This window comes from Vipera ursinii, assembly GCF_947247035.1.
Source record: "Vipera ursinii genome assembly, chromosome: 11".
Taxonomy (NCBI): domain Eukaryota; kingdom Metazoa; phylum Chordata; class Lepidosauria; order Squamata; family Viperidae; genus Vipera; species Vipera ursinii.
This window is the reverse complement of record NC_139524.1, coordinates 2,571,614-2,586,645: the sequence shown is the minus strand read 5'-3', so window position 1 is coordinate 2,586,645 and position 15,032 is coordinate 2,571,614. Positions and strand designations below refer to the sequence as shown.

General features: G+C 49.6%; 1 protein-coding gene across 1 annotated transcript in view; it reads right to left on the bottom strand.

Annotated features, from left to right (window-relative positions):
- The window catches only part of ADAMTS7 (ADAM metallopeptidase with thrombospondin type 1 motif 7), a gene marked incomplete at its 5' end in the record, with an annotated part of 41,854 nt that extends 32,336 nt beyond the window's left edge, over positions 1–9,518 (bottom strand). Inside the window, 8 exons of the mRNA XM_083371730.1 lie at positions 939–1,082; positions 2,622–2,771; positions 3,142–3,266; positions 3,749–3,832; positions 4,028–4,215; positions 6,964–7,162; positions 8,247–8,786; positions 8,853–9,518. Coding sequence (XP_083227856.1) covers positions 939–1,082; positions 2,622–2,771; positions 3,142–3,266; positions 3,749–3,832; positions 4,028–4,215; positions 6,964–7,162; positions 8,247–8,786; positions 8,853–9,518 — 2,096 coding nt within the window. The remainder of the gene's footprint in view (positions 1–938; positions 1,083–2,621; positions 2,772–3,141; positions 3,267–3,748; positions 3,833–4,027; positions 4,216–6,963; positions 7,163–8,246; positions 8,787–8,852) is intronic.
- Positions 9,519–15,032: the final 5,514 nt, after the last annotated feature.

The window sequence follows — 15,032 nt, the reverse complement described above, 5'->3', positions numbered from 1 at the left end:
TAGCAGCTTATATTTAATTCTTGGTTTTTTATTTTGCCAAATTTAGATATTTTGATATATCTTTCTGCCACTGTTTGAAAGTGGAATCTGTAATTAATATTGGTATAGTCTGAAATAAAAATAACACTCTAGGTAGTACATTCATTTTAATTACCGAAATTCTTCCCATTAATGGCAAATCTAATTTTTTCCATCTATTTAAATCCAATTTTATCTCCTTCCATATTTTACTGTAATTATTTTTGTAAAGCTTAGAATTTTCCTCAGCGAGAGTCAGGTTAAGAGAGTCTTAAATGCCTTTATACAAAAATCAGACTTGTTCACCTGCACAGGAGGTGCAAATGGGAGATTCCACAAGGCTCTTTGCTCGCTGGTGGGAGAGCCTCCCCTTTGTTCGTCTACAGGCTCTCTGGGCTGGTGGCGGTCTCTGTGCAAAACCCAGACAGAAAGCAGACGGACCCCCGCTACCTGCAGCCGGTGTGCGGATTTCCTGGAGAGCCAGGGCAGAGGCAGGGCAGAGGCAGGCAGAGTCACCTCCCCACTGCAATCAGATCCTTCACATGCACAGAAGGTGAACGCAGCTCCAGGACAAGATCCTCCCTCCCCACCTCTGAAGATGTATTTAAGAATCCAAATGAGTTGTTTAACCAGGAAGCAGAAGACTGACTAGAACTGAAACTTCTGCTTTATTTATAGCACCTAGCGATTGCTCTAAATCAGGGGGTGTCAAACTGCCGGCCCGCGGGCCAGACGCATCATGCGGAAGCCACGCCCACCCCATTGCCGGCAATGGTGAGTCCCGATAATTTGTGTGACATCATGTGACATTGCAGGTTTGACACGTCTGCTCTAAATGCAGCAGCAGAAAAATAAAAGGGGTGCAGAAGACTCCTGAGAGAGCAAGGGGGCTGCTATGGAAGGGGGGGCAGCTGACTTACTCCAGGAAGCGCGTGATGTATTCCCTGCTGCAGAGAGACCAGGTGAGTGGCGAAGTATCGTACAGGAGCTGCGGAGACATGATGAAAGGCCTTTTCCCAACTGGCTCACAGTCATTGCCGTTGCCGTCGTGCTGAATCCCAAAACTGCAAAGGAGGTGAGACACACATGCAAAGGAGTGTCAAAGCAGCCCCCAAAGGTCTCTGGAGAGTCAAAGGAAGGACCAGGAAACAGGTTGGGGAAACGCCTTGTCGCTTCAAGGCATGTAACAGGGGAGCAAGAGAATGACACACACACTCATTAAACACCCTGCTAAGTTCCGTTCTGAGTGGACTGAACGAGTGGGCCTGGGGGGAAGGGGGGGTTCAATCAATGCCTACATCTCTGGAGGCACTCTCTGTTGGTGAAGGCAAGTTCCCAAGGCCCGTGTCATTTTGTGTGTGATTGAAAAGGGTAAGCAGCAAGCCGGGGGACAGGAGATGGGGTGGCAATTGTATCAACGGGGGTTACTGGGCTGGTGCGGAAGTGTCACCACCCAGAAATGATCAGTAGATCTACACTTAGAACCAAACAACTTGCAAAGGCCTTTCATGAGATGGGGAATTCTGGGGACAAGGCCAACACATCTTAAAAGTTGTGAGGCTGAGAAACGTTGGTCTAGACCACCCTTGAAGGTGGAGCACCACAGGTCAGAGTTGCAGGGTCAGAACAACAGGCAAAGGATTAGCCTTTGAAAATTACAGCTGCTTGTCTCAGAGAAAGCTCTCTCCAAGGTTACAGGATTTTCCATTTCCAAATTACTACCTGACACTTTTATTAGTTTTAAACAAATGACAAACAATCTTTTCTATAAGTAGTTTTTGCTTATCAACTCCCTCATTCAGCAACTGTTCAAAGTTATGACAGTGCTGTTCCACGATGGTGCTATTGCATGATCGCCATTACAGTCAGTACACCTTGTCCTATGCCTGATCTGTTTTTCTTTCCCCTCCCCCCTTGCAGAGCAGAAATTGTAGAAGAAAGGATTACAGAAGAGCAAGCAATGAAAAATACACTGGGCTGCTTGTGTAACACAGTCTGCCAGTGCCAGCACATTGCTTTAGATTTATTTCCCCCATTGCTTACTCTCTTGTAATCCCTTCCTCTCTAATCTCCTTGCTCTCGAGGAAGGGGAGGGGAGGGGAAAAAAGAGGGGCGAAAAGAACTCAAAGCAGATGACTTGTGATTGTCCAGTATGATTCCGAAAGGGACTGTTTTGTCAGCTTCACAATTGTACACTTGTGTCTCTCCTCCCACGACCCCTTTAGGTGAAGATGCACTTTCAATACCTTCTGTCAAGCGCTTGTCATTCAACCACAACCAAAACCAAGATTTCTCCCAGAATTTCCTTCGCGTGACTCATAAAAAAAGGAATGCAGTAAGGTTACAGAAACCTCAGCAACTAGACAACGTTCACTTCAGAGCCCAATTTACCTCTCAGCTTATTAAGGGAGAGACATTTTGGGGGGGTGGGGGTTGAGGTTTCCATTGAAGGACTCTGTGAACAATGGTAAGACACACCGTCTCCCTGGAGCTGAGACATGTGAATGTCTCCAGGCTCTAAACATGCTAGTGATCAAGCTCTACAAAAAATCTCTGCTCAGTCTTAATCTCGGACAGGCCCAGATGCCCGGCTGCAACCTTACCTGTGTCCCAGTTCATGGGCCACGGTGAAGGCCAATGGAAGACCCGTGTCCTCATTCACATTGCAGCTCCGGTGTGGTTGGCACATGCCAGAGACGTGGGCCAGGCCCAATGTCTCACATGGACGGTTCATGGCAGTGCAGAGATCCTTCCTTTCCGAGTCAGGGAAAAGCACACACACACACACACACACACACACACACACACAGAGAGAGAGAGAGAGAGAGAGAGAGAGAGAGAGAGAACAAAAAAGAGGGTCACTATACTGAGCGAGACTCAGCTGGGTTGAAGGAAAATAAATTGGCAATTGGAGAACTCTAGGAAAAAACAAGGGCCCAGCTCAAAAACAGAAACAAACCAAGATGCTCAGGCATTTCAGGTCCAGCTGCAGGACACCAGTGCAGGGCGCATCTCAAAATACTGTCAGACTGCTTTGCAATCTGGTGTCTGAGCACCGTCTCCAATTTTCTTCTCTTCAAAGAAGTTCCTCACTTTCAGTGAAATTGACAGTCACAGGGATACCTGGTGAGCAAGATGGCGACATCATGGTGCAGGGGGTGGGCATCCCCCTTGGGGTTGATGGCTTTCTGCCACTTGCAAAAACTTCTCAAGGTGTTGTCGGCATGGTGGCTAATTTTCAGATCCTCCTACGTGAAGAAAATTAGAATTAGAATAACAGACAGAGATGTTGCACTGGTATGATTATTATCGCCGACAAACTATTGAAAAGCATGAAAAGCAATGAAAAGCTATATCTATAAATATAAACAAACCCAGGGTTTATAATTATTATTCATAATTCCCCACTCTTCCAAAGCTGAGATTGTTGAACTCCTGTAAAGATTTTACCAACCTCAGAAACTTGAAACAAATATAAACACCTACTGCATGCCCTAAAAAGAGAGAAGCATCAAGACAGCAAAGCCAAAGGAATTCATGTGCAAAAAACATTTTAGTGGCTGTCTGGATCAGCTTTCAAGCAATTGCTAATGGCTGTTTGTATGCAAAACTATGGACCACCACAGAGGAACATGAAAGAGAGCGGGTGGAGACAACAGAATGAATATCCTCAGCTTTCTACAGAGATGAGAAGACGTTGCTCTACATAATGTCTTCTGTTTCTTCTTACCTCCTCGTCTTCCAGAAAGATGAGACGCACAATAGAAATGTGGACCGGGTTCCCAATGCTGGCATCATGGAATAAACCAGCCACCTGCATATTGGAAGAAGTGGAGTCCCTCAGTGAGTTCTGCACATGGGAAGTTCCACAAAAGCACCTCAAATGTTTCAATCAATCCAATTAGCCCAAATCTCTCCTACTCAGAAACGTAGCCCTTTTCCCAGCTGAGAGTTGCCCTTTGTCTGTTCCACAAAGGAACCACAACCAGCAAACTTTCACAATGCTCACCATGTTCATGACTGTCAGGACATACTTCTCAACATGCTGGCTGCCATGGTACTCCACCATCTTGGTGTCAGCCACCACCAGGGTCTCCACCCACTTCTCCTTACTGACCGAGCGAGGCCTGATCCGCCGTTTCCTCCGCTGCTTTTCCTCCCAACGTTCCCTCAACCTCTCTGAGCCGTTGGCATTTTCTTGAAATTGGAGAAGACAGGAGGTGATGACATTTAGGCCTCACAGTTTAGGCCAACAACCGTCTTCCTGAGGGTCTCTCAGGGGGAACTGAGCTTTCCAGCCATTGTGCTTTAGAACTGGAACCAGGCTCCCCCCACTCCTTCCTGCCCTCCTTACCCCCCCACCCCCCCCCCAATCCAGGGGTCACAGCGCCACCACCCACTGTCTGTTATGCCTGCTATGCCCTCCAGGTCCAGGCCCAACTCTGATCTCTGATTGGTTCCAGTTCTGCTCCTGCCTCATAACCCACGACCACCTTAGTTATCAGATCCATCATGGGCCACTTTTCATTTCCCCAAATCAACCCACTTCCCCCACTGGAGGCTACCCAAGGACAAGGCAGAAGGGGGAAATGAGTAGGTAGAATGTGGGTAAGGTATGGGATGATGCAACCATTCTGTTCACATTTAAAGAATATTTAACTTTTATAAAAGAACTGAACCTGGGATGTCCAAAGACTTTGCTGCTTAGCCTTCTGGGCACTCACGGATTCCCACTGCCCCCAGGAGTCTCAGGCCCTCTGAGGAACCCCTCCCACCAGAACATAAACTCAGAGGAGGTGCCCACCTTCCCTTGCTTTGATTGGCAGATTCACCACCCAATCATCACAAATACCAGGTAACTGAGGACAACTGAAGACTGTCTCCTCCTCCTCCTTGTGCCCACCACTGGGCAAAGGCAGCTGGTTGGACGCTTGAGCCTTTCTGGGACCCAAAGGGTGGCCAACTGCAGGGCTCCTTCATTTTGTCTCTTCCCACTTTCTGAAGCGGGGGGGGGGGGGGGGATCCTGCTGAAGTGCATTTTTCCCAAGAAGCCTAATCCTGTTTCTTCAGCAACCTTGAACACAATAAACAGCACTGCACGCTGAACCATTTCCCTCGCCCAGTGATTAGTTGGATGTTTTAGGTAAATGAGGGCACTGTCTTATTATGGGCTGCCTTCTGCAGCTGGAAGACTAAATGCTTCCCACCATGTTCCGTTTACTACCAATCAGACTGAGGAAGGAGGTTTGTTTCTTCTGGAGAAAAGGAAAGGAATAGCCAAGGGGACGCAACAGTGGCAACCAACGTGGGCCTCTGCTCTGTAAATAGAGCCTGGGTGGGGAGGGGCTGGGGCCGAACAACAGCTGGCCCAGTCCTAGGAGGAAAGAGGTGGGTGTGCCATCAAAGTGGTTTCTGGAGGAAACTACTTTATAAAAGGAAAAGTTTACTACTACTTGGATTTATGTGAAAATATTTTCCATGAGAATCATCAGGGAGAATCTGAGAACACCGTTTTTGTCTAGCACATTTTATTAAAAGGCATAAGCTCTGATGAGCTCCACCCTTTAATAAAACTGATTAGTCAGAAAAGGTGCTCTCGGACACCTTTTGATTTTGGGCTCGCACAGCTCTGATCTTCCTGTGACAGTTAAATCCACTGGAAATGGGATTTGCTTTATTTGCTTTACTTCTTCAGATTTTTCTACAACTGTAATTGGAATCTTCTCTCTGTGCTGGGAATGCAAGTCTCCTGGGCCTTTAAGAAGAGACTGGAGAGCCACTTGTCTGAACTGGCCCAGGGTCTTCGGCTTGAGCAGACGGTTGGACTAGGGGACCCCCAAGGTCCCTTCCAGCCCTACTATTCTACATTCTATATTCCTAACTCAACCCCAAAGACAGCGTCGTCCTGAAGGGCCGCTACACACCCTCACCCCTACCTCCCCAATGGCTGCTGGCCATTTCGGCTTCAGCTGCAGAACAGAGAGATGGTCAACGGCCTCCTGCTTAAGGCCCGACTGGTGGTTGGTTAAGCCAGGCTGGGGCATTGCACCAATTCTTTGCATGCCCAGGTCTCCTGGGAGGCTGTTAGAACCCCTCTTAAGTCACATTTAGCAGGCTTTCCAAAGAGCGGCAGAACTGCAGTGAAATATAACTGGAGCTGTCTGCACAGAATGGTCCATTTGCCCTGGGAAAAGGCGTCAGTTTCTGCCAGCTGGTTGGTTTATACGGAGCACGTTACTCATTTTTCTACCATTTCAGTTGACCAGGGCCAGCAGTCCCATGCTGGGGGATGTCACTTTGGGTCCCCGTGGGACACTTCTGGCTGTGGCTGACCACGATGCTGCTGTTCCTATATTTGCAGCACAGACTGCAGGAGGCTGGCCAGGCTCTGTCCTCTTCCCTTCTAGCCTGAAGGACAGAAGACTGGTAGGTCTACGGGTGAATGAGCTGTGGTGAGGAGTCCACGAGGCAGCGGAGGAGGAAGAGGACGGGAAAGCTGCTCCCTTCTTTCACTGCTCTGCAGCCCTGCTCCCAGCCAGGCTGTTTCTGTCTACAAGACCACCAGGCCAGTGCTCCAAAGTAGCTGGGAGATTGGGACCAGCACGGAGCACTTTTGGGATGACAGGCAAAGCAGCTAAACTCTGTCCCAAGCCCCCACCTGCAGTGGCCCAAGCCCCCCCCCCAGGCAGGTGGTTTCCCAAATGGCTAGGGATGCTGGAGGGGAGGAGAATTTCACCAACAGCAGCAAAGCCGTAAAGACCTCCCCATTCTTCGCCCAGGAAAGGTCAGCAAGGGCTGGAGAAATGCGCCTTAGCACAGACATGAGGGAGGCCAGAGCCAGTCCCAAAGAGAGCCATTCCTCCCTCGAGAGAGAATTTGAAAAGGGATTTCAAGTGACAAAGAGCCGGCTAGGAGCCACGGGACTCCCAAACCAGGAAACATTACCTTGCACCCCACACATCCTGACAGAAGCTGGCTGCTTCCTGGCTCCTTTCGTGCTCAGGACCGAAATAAACTCTTCAGCTTCGTGCTCCCAAACATGGCGTCGAGATATCCTGTGTGGTTGGGCTGTGCCCTCCCTTAGGTTGCTGGGAGCCAGGGGCTCAATTAGGAAGTCTTGGCCAGCCAGCTGAAAGACGCCTTTCTGGAGAGGAAATGGCATCGGTCCCTAAATGCTCTCAGTCTGCAGAAAGTGGCAGGCCACTTCAGCATGTGAGTTTCCAGCTCACTTGATTGCAATGAGCAGGAAGAAACATCTTCTCCTTTCTCCTAGGGATGGACAGATGGGGACTTACCCACACACACACACACACATGCCCTCGGGAAGTTAAGAGAAACTAAGCTAAGGCATGGGGAAAACTTTGCCTTCGAGATTGCTGGGCAAATCCACCCAACTTCCTCAACCAGGGCTGGCCGGTCTGGGAAGACTCAGGACTGCAGCACTAAATCGGGGTTTCTCAAACTTGGTTCCACAAGAACTTGATGGGGCTGCCTGAGAGATGGGCAAAAAACAAAAGCTTTTCCACTCAAATGCAGCCTGTTTTTATCACTAGCGCTTTCCCTCCCCGTCAGGGATTCTGGTTTTTGTTTTTGAATGAATGAATGAGCGAGCCTGAAAAGATTTGAGAATTGCTGCTTTAGACCCAGAAGCCAGCGGTCCCCAACCTTTCTGACTCTATAGACTAGCAAACAGTGGTGGTGAGGTAGAGAGGGGGGTTTTGTAGGGTTGGGGACCCCTGCTTTAGAGCCTACGGAAGCCGTGTCCAGGGTAGCCTCGCCGATCCCGAGGTAAAGACCGACTAGCTTTAAAACAGAACTGAAAGAGGCATCCTAAGAGGCTCCCCGGGCCCTCGTTGCAGGATGCAGAGCAGGATGCAATTCTCCTCCCTCTGCACCTCTTACTCCCTTGTGGCGGGTGGAGAGTGGGGGGACAGGTGGAGGAGAGGGCTGGGTTGAAGCAAAAAAGGAGGGCTCCTGTGGGAGGGGATTCAGGAGGATGTCTCCTACGGAATTACCTAGAGCAATTACATTCCTAATCACAATCTCCCCAAAGAAACATCTGCTTATAAGAAACCAAACTGTGAGATGCAGTTGTGCTGACTTCACAGAACAATGATTGTTATGCCAGATGTTGAACAAAGAAGGAATTCAGCCAGCGGGACAGAGAGGGTGCCAGAACCAAGGCCTCCCCCCCCCCCCCCCCCCGCCTTCCCTCCCAAGACACTCACCAGCCCATCGCACGTGCTGAGGGCCGCCAGCCCACTTTCTTTGTCCTGGTTCTGAACAGACCCGATCATATGACACGGGTTCCGGCTGGACGCTTGAATCCCGGCCCCAGCGATGCCTCCACGCCGTTTCTCAGTAACAAAGCCGGGAGCCAGGAGGTGCGGGTTGAGGCTCAGGTTGAAGCGCAGCTGCTGCCCTCGGAGAACGAGGGCGTAAAAGGTCCCCGGGCGAAGCCGTGAGAACACGGCCCTTTTGGACAGCAGCCGGTGGGACAGATTGTAGGAGAGGAAGGCGCCCCTCTCGTCCACTCTGGCCGGGTACACCACCTCGTGGTCCTCGTAGCCAGGATCCGGCCCCTGAGAGGATTCTGCACCTGGAGAAAGCCCTGCGAGTGACGGGGTGGGGCGGGGGTCCTGCTCCCCCCTTTGGCCTTCCCTGACAGGCGGAGGCTCCCCTTGCCAGGGGCCAAAGCGCAAGAGGTTAAGGCTGCCCTTCCCCACGTCCCGCCAAACCCCTCCCGGTAAGAAAAGCCCCGCTCTCCTCTTTGGGGGTGACGGGAGGGGCTCTTCGCGCTAGGCTGCCCTTCCGCCGCTACAAGCCGCCCCGACTTGGGGGGGCTCTTCCCGCCACCCCGCCCCGCCTGCTCCGGGGGGCGAGTCTGCCTGCGAGGGCCGGGGCGGCGGCGGAGGGGAGGGCAGCAGCCCGCCAGCCTCTCCGAGGACAATGGGCGAGGGCTGCAGGGCGCCCGCACCTCTTTGTCGCCGCGCCGGCCGGCAGGAGACCGCGCAGCGCCCGTCCTTGCGAGGCGCCTCCGACTTCCAGGCGGGTTGGCAGCGCCCGCAGCCCCTCGCCCGCCCCCCTCGCCGGCCGGGAGGCAGCCCAGCGCCGGGCGCGGCTTGGGGGCCGCCTCTCCCGCACCCACCTGGGGACTCGGCGCGGGCCAGGACGGCGGCGGCGGCGGCCACCACCAGCAGCGCGCGGGCCATGCGGGCGGAGCAGGCGGCCGGCCTCAAGGCGCGGGCGAGGGAGGCGGCCCCGGCCTTCGCGCTGCGACGGCCCGCCGGGCAGGCCGGGTGCGGGCGGCGGGCGCGGCTCGTGCTGCCTCTTCCATGCCGGCGGCGGCGGCGCCCTCCAGCCGGCTCCGCCCCCGCCCCGCCCCCGCCCCTCGCCCGGCCGCCGTTCAGCTGGGCGGGGGGGGGGGCAAAGGCGCTGCCGGACCAGGGCGCGCCGCTCCTGCCGTCGGAGCCGCCGGCTGCTGGGCTCCCGCGCGCCATCCGCCTTCCAGGCAGGCCTGGCGGAGGATGAGGGTCCGGCGGGGGAGCCGGCGCGTCTCTCCGGTCTCCTCGCGCCCGGCTTCCTCGGGCCTCGCCGTCCAGCAGCGGGAAGCGGGAGGTGTCCCGGCCGGCCCAGCTTCACATCCTTGCCCGGCGCGAAGCCGCTTTGCTCGCTGACGGCCGCCTTCCCAGAACCGGCTTCGCTTTTAGACTTTATTCGGGAACCTCAATTGTGCAGAGCCGGGGGACGCGGCGGGCCACGCACCGACCCCGCAGGTTCAAACAATAGGCTGAACTGTGCTTGGCTGCTTTATGGTTCCACGCCTGGGAAGGATGCTGACGGAGAAGCGGAGAGGCAGAAGTGTGTGTCTCTTGGCTGAGACTACAAAAAAATAAATTAACATTAAGGTTTAGATTAGGCATGTCCAACCTTTGGCCTGTGAGTCACATGTGGCCCTAGGCAGCTAGTAACGTGGCCTCACAAGATCATAAACTTTTAACATGTGATTTATATACATTAACATATACTATAGCACCCATCAAAAGTTGCATTGGGGTCTGCAGGGCAGGCTGGGCTCTTCATCTGTCCTGCTGGAGGGGGGAGGGGCAGTTGCACGAATGGAGTAGTAACTAAAGACCTACAAAAGCTTACTTGGCAGTCACTTTTCCTGTGTTCAGGAGAGGTTTATTTCGCATTCAGATTGTAAACATGTAATTTTGCTGATTTGTTTTGTCTGGGTGGAATAGGCTCTTAGGTTTTCCAGCTTTGGGGGCAATATAATAAATCCCTTCCAGCCTATGATTCTATCTAGCACATCAAAGGCAGTCCTCGACTTAACGACCCGAAGGTGCATTTTCAAAAGGTCACTGGACTTCGGTGTTTTGTGTTTTTTTTTTGAAGATTTTGCTTCTCATCTGAATTGAAGAAGCGAAATACAATCAAGGAAAACAAAGTCCAGTATCCTTTTGAAAACATACCTTTGGGACAACCATGATCTGGATGACTGAGAATCTCCAGAGACAACTGTACTTTCTTGTTTTTTTCCTTGAAAACTTTTTGCTTCTCATCCTTGAAGCCGAAGAAGGAAAAGACCAGGAAAGTCCAGGTGCCTTTTGAAAAAGCACCCGTGGGATTTGCTTAATGACGGTTCATCAGTAATGACAGCCTCAGAAAGGCTGCAAATGAATTTGGCTGAAGCCATTTCTACTTCATTTTCGGTTGCCACAGAATTGAGAGGGAGGATGTGTACTTTTAAGTTTAGACAAAACAATAAATTGTCCTGTGGGAACAAAGGTCATTGCTGCCTGAGTTTTGGCGGGGTGAAGTTACTGTTAGAAAGCCCGCCAAGTAGCTGCCTGAGTTTTGGCGGGGTGAAGTTACTGTTAGAAAGCCCGCCAAGTAGATTATTGGGGAGTGTGATTTATGACCTATTACTGGGGTGGGAAGCTCAACTTTGTAACATTGTAACCTTTTGGAGGGAACTTCAGTCTTGGTTTCACTTATGATCCTGCCGATACTGTTTAGCCAATAAATATGTTCCTTAAGGAAACCTCTTGCCTTGGAATTCTCTTTTTACTGGTCTCATCTATCAGAACCATGACAGGCTGCTTGATGGCCAGTGAAGCACTTCCAACCATCCCCAAAAGTGGCACATAAACATAGAGGTAGTCCTTGACCTATGACTGTAATGGAGTCTGATCATTAAGGTTGCAAGTCATGACAGTAATTGACTGTAAACAGCTTAGGACTGTAAAACCAGTTGAACAAGTCTGATTTTTGTATAAAGACATTTAAGACTCTCTTAACCTGACTCTCGCTGAGGAAAATTCTAAGCTTTACAAAAATAATTACAGTAAACACGTGAAGCTAGTTAGAGCAGTCCTATATAAATTGTGGGCTGCTCACCTCTATGTGAATTCCATAAAGAAAAAATAGATTACCTAGGGCCGTGGTGGCGAACCTATGGCACGGGTGCCACAGGTGGCACGCAGAGCCCTCTCTGTGGGCACACGCACTGTTGCCCCAGTCATAGGTCTTCAGCTGGGTTTTTAAAAACTTTTTGCTTTAGGCCTCCACCGTGTGCAAAAAAAAAGATTCAATCAATCAATTTCAACTTCTCGCGGGGGGAAAAAATCTCGCAAAGTTGGAATTGATTGATTGAACTTTTCAGTCCCACCCAGTCTATCATTACCACTGCAGCCAAGCCCACCCAATGGGCCACGCCCACCCAGCACCCCACAATACATAAGTGGGTTTTGGTTGCAGTTTGGGCACTCGGTCTCTAAAAGGTTCGCCATCACTGACCTAGGGTATCGCATCTCTCCCCAGGGCATATAAATGGACCCCAAGAAAGTCCGGGTGGTGTTAGAATGGGCACCATCCCGCACAAGAAAGCTTGTTTCCTGGGGTTTGCCAACTTCTACTGCTAGTTTATCCCCTCGTTCGCCCAAATGGCCCTGCCAATCACGAACTTATTAAAAACCAAAGGGGAGGGCAAACCAAAACCCAGCCAGCCACTGAAGTGAACGGTGGAATGTCAAGCCGCATTTGAGAGACTGAAAAGATTGTTCTCGGCTGAACCCATCCTGCGGCACTCTGACACCGTGATGTAATGCAGGCAGATGCCAGAAATGTAGCAGTGGGGGCTGTGTTACTACAAGAAAATAACAAAGTAGTGTTACAATCCTGCGCGTACACCTCCAGGAAGCTCACTGAAATGAAAAAAAGGTGGGCAGTCTGGGAAAAGGAGGTGTATGCAGTAAGGTGGGTGCTCCTCACCTGGCGGCATTTCTTGGAAGGGAACAAAATCCCCTTCCAAGAGTAGACTGACCGTAAGAACCTGGAAGCATTAAAAGCACCGAGGAAACTCACCCCTAAGCAAGCCCGGTGGTTGCAACACTTCCACCACAAAACATCTACCAGGTGGTAAGAATTTCCTAGCAGATGCTTTATCCCGTATGCCTAAATACAATGACATAGCATAATGAAACACCTCATGCCCGAAACACAGCTGCCAGCACGAGTAACTACTCAAGCACAAGCCAAGCTACAGAAACTGTTAGCTAACCAAGCGGGAATTTCATTTCATTCAATTGAATTCAGAAAAGCCTTAGAAACTGACAAATGGTTCCTAAGCCACAAAAACTTATGCACCATCACAGATGGACTACCCTGGGTGGGAGAGAAGCTGTACATACCCAAAAGCCAAAGACTTGGATATATGCAGCTTTGTCATGACTCAAAATCGGCAAGCCATTTTGGGTTTGTAAAGACGTTGCACTTAGTCAAAAGACAATTTTGATGGCTATCCATCAAAAAGGACATTGAAAGCTATGTAGCCAGCTGCCCAACTTGCGCAGCAGCAAACAGATTGTAAGGAAAGTCACCGGGACTGCTACAACCCGTAGCGACCCCCTCAGCACCCTGGAAGACTTCCATGGACTTCATAGTGGAACTACCAGAGAGTAGCGTAAATACAGTCATCTGGGTTGTGATGGACCTTTTCTCCAAACAAGTATATTTCATACCCTGCACAAAAATCCCTACAGCAAAAACCTTAGCAAAACTATTTGTCCAACACATCTATCAATTGCATGGAGTACCCCACCGCATCATATCAGACAGGGGGGTGCAATTCACATCAGAGTTCTGGAAAGAATTCTTGTCCCTTTTGGGGACCACTCAGGAACTGTCATCTAGTTATCATCCGCAAACAAATGGGGGGACAGAACATTCAAACTCAGTACTTGAACAACATCTAAGGTGCTTTATTAATTACCAACAAACAAACTGGGCAGACTTACTTACATTCGCTGAAGTCGCCTACAACAATGCAGTTCACTCCAAGACGGCCTACACCCCATTCCAAGTAGTTTAGTTTAGTTTAGTTTATTAATATTTCTATACCGCCCTTCTCCCGAAGGACTCAGGGCGGTGTACAGGGCAAGAATAAAACATAAAGTTACAAAAATTAAAAAGTTATTAAATACATGCCCATAAAAAACAATAAATACATTAATAAAACCCCCAATAAAATGATAATAAAAACCCCAGCAATCCCACCCTCAGGCCACTGTACAGAGTTTCAATCCCATGCCAGAACTGTCACCTACTGAACCTGCCATCCCCTCTCTAAAGGGCTGGATTGCAGAGTTAAAAAATACCTGGCCAGTAGTTAGGAAGGCACTAGACAAAGCCAGACAAGCACACAAAACACAGGCAGACAAAAAGAGAGTCGAGCCAAAGCTGTTCAGCATAGGGGAGATTTTCTACCTATCCACTAAATACTTAAAATCCTTACATCCATCAAAGAAACTAGGACCCAAATATGTAGGACCATTCCCCATCATTAGAATCATAAAAGTGGTAACAGTGGAATTAAAACTCCCAAAACCCTCAGACAAATCCAACCAATCTTCCACTGCAGCCTCCTAAAACAAGAGCAACAGTCTCCCTTAAGACCAGCTGTTGCTCCACCTCCTCCTCCCATTATGGTCGAAGGGGAACAACACTTTGAAATCAAAGAAATCCTGGACTCCAGAAGATACCATGGCTCAACTACAGTATGTCCACAGCTGTCAGTGCTGCTAACATCGGATGTTCTTGCTTTGACAAAATATGGAGATGCTGCCATTTTTCTTCTTATGTCTTACTCTTAAGAGTTAGAATTAGATGATACTGGGGATGGGGAGGAGGAATGTGTATGGTAGTTAGACATAACAATATTGTAGCAGTGAGAGAATCAAGGTTTTTCGAAATAAGAGATGATAAGAAATGGTGGGTTGGAGAGCTGGAGGGAAAGCCTGCAGTTCAAACTAATTGGAGAATGTGATTTATGACTGTTAATCAGAGGAGGGAATTGAGCTTGATACTATGTGTTCAGGGGAGGGGAATTCAGATTTTGGCTTCGCCTATGTACATGCCAATGCTATGCTACTCAAGTAAAGATTCTTTAAGGAAAACAATGCCTCAAAGTTCTTTGAAGTGTTTCATCTGTCAGAACCATGACAACAGCATTTCACTGGTCCACTAATTTAGTCACTTTGTCAAAAAAAAGAAATAAGGTTTGCCTGGCGTCATGTTTTTGATAAACCTCTGCTGGCTTCTAGTAATTGTCTTATTCAATTCTAGGTTCTCTCAAATGCATTGCTCAGTTATCTTCTCCAGGATCTTCCCAAGTATTGATGTGAGGGTGATTGATTGGTCTATAGTTTCCTGGCTCCACTTTCCCCGTTTTGTAGAGCTCTTTTCCAATACTCATATTTCCCCAGTGCTCCAGGAGGTTTGAAAGAATGTGTTCAGTATTCCAAAATCATGTCTGCCAGCTCCTTCGGAATATATCTGGTCCTGGTGATTTGAGCTCATCTAGAGCAGCTAGGTGTCATCTAGATTGGCTAGATGTTGTCTTACCATTTTCTTGCCTATTTTGGCTTGCAGTCATATTTTGTGTCCTACAGTATTGCTTGTGTCAAATTGGACTATTTTTTTGTTTTTGCATGTAGATAGATGTAAAG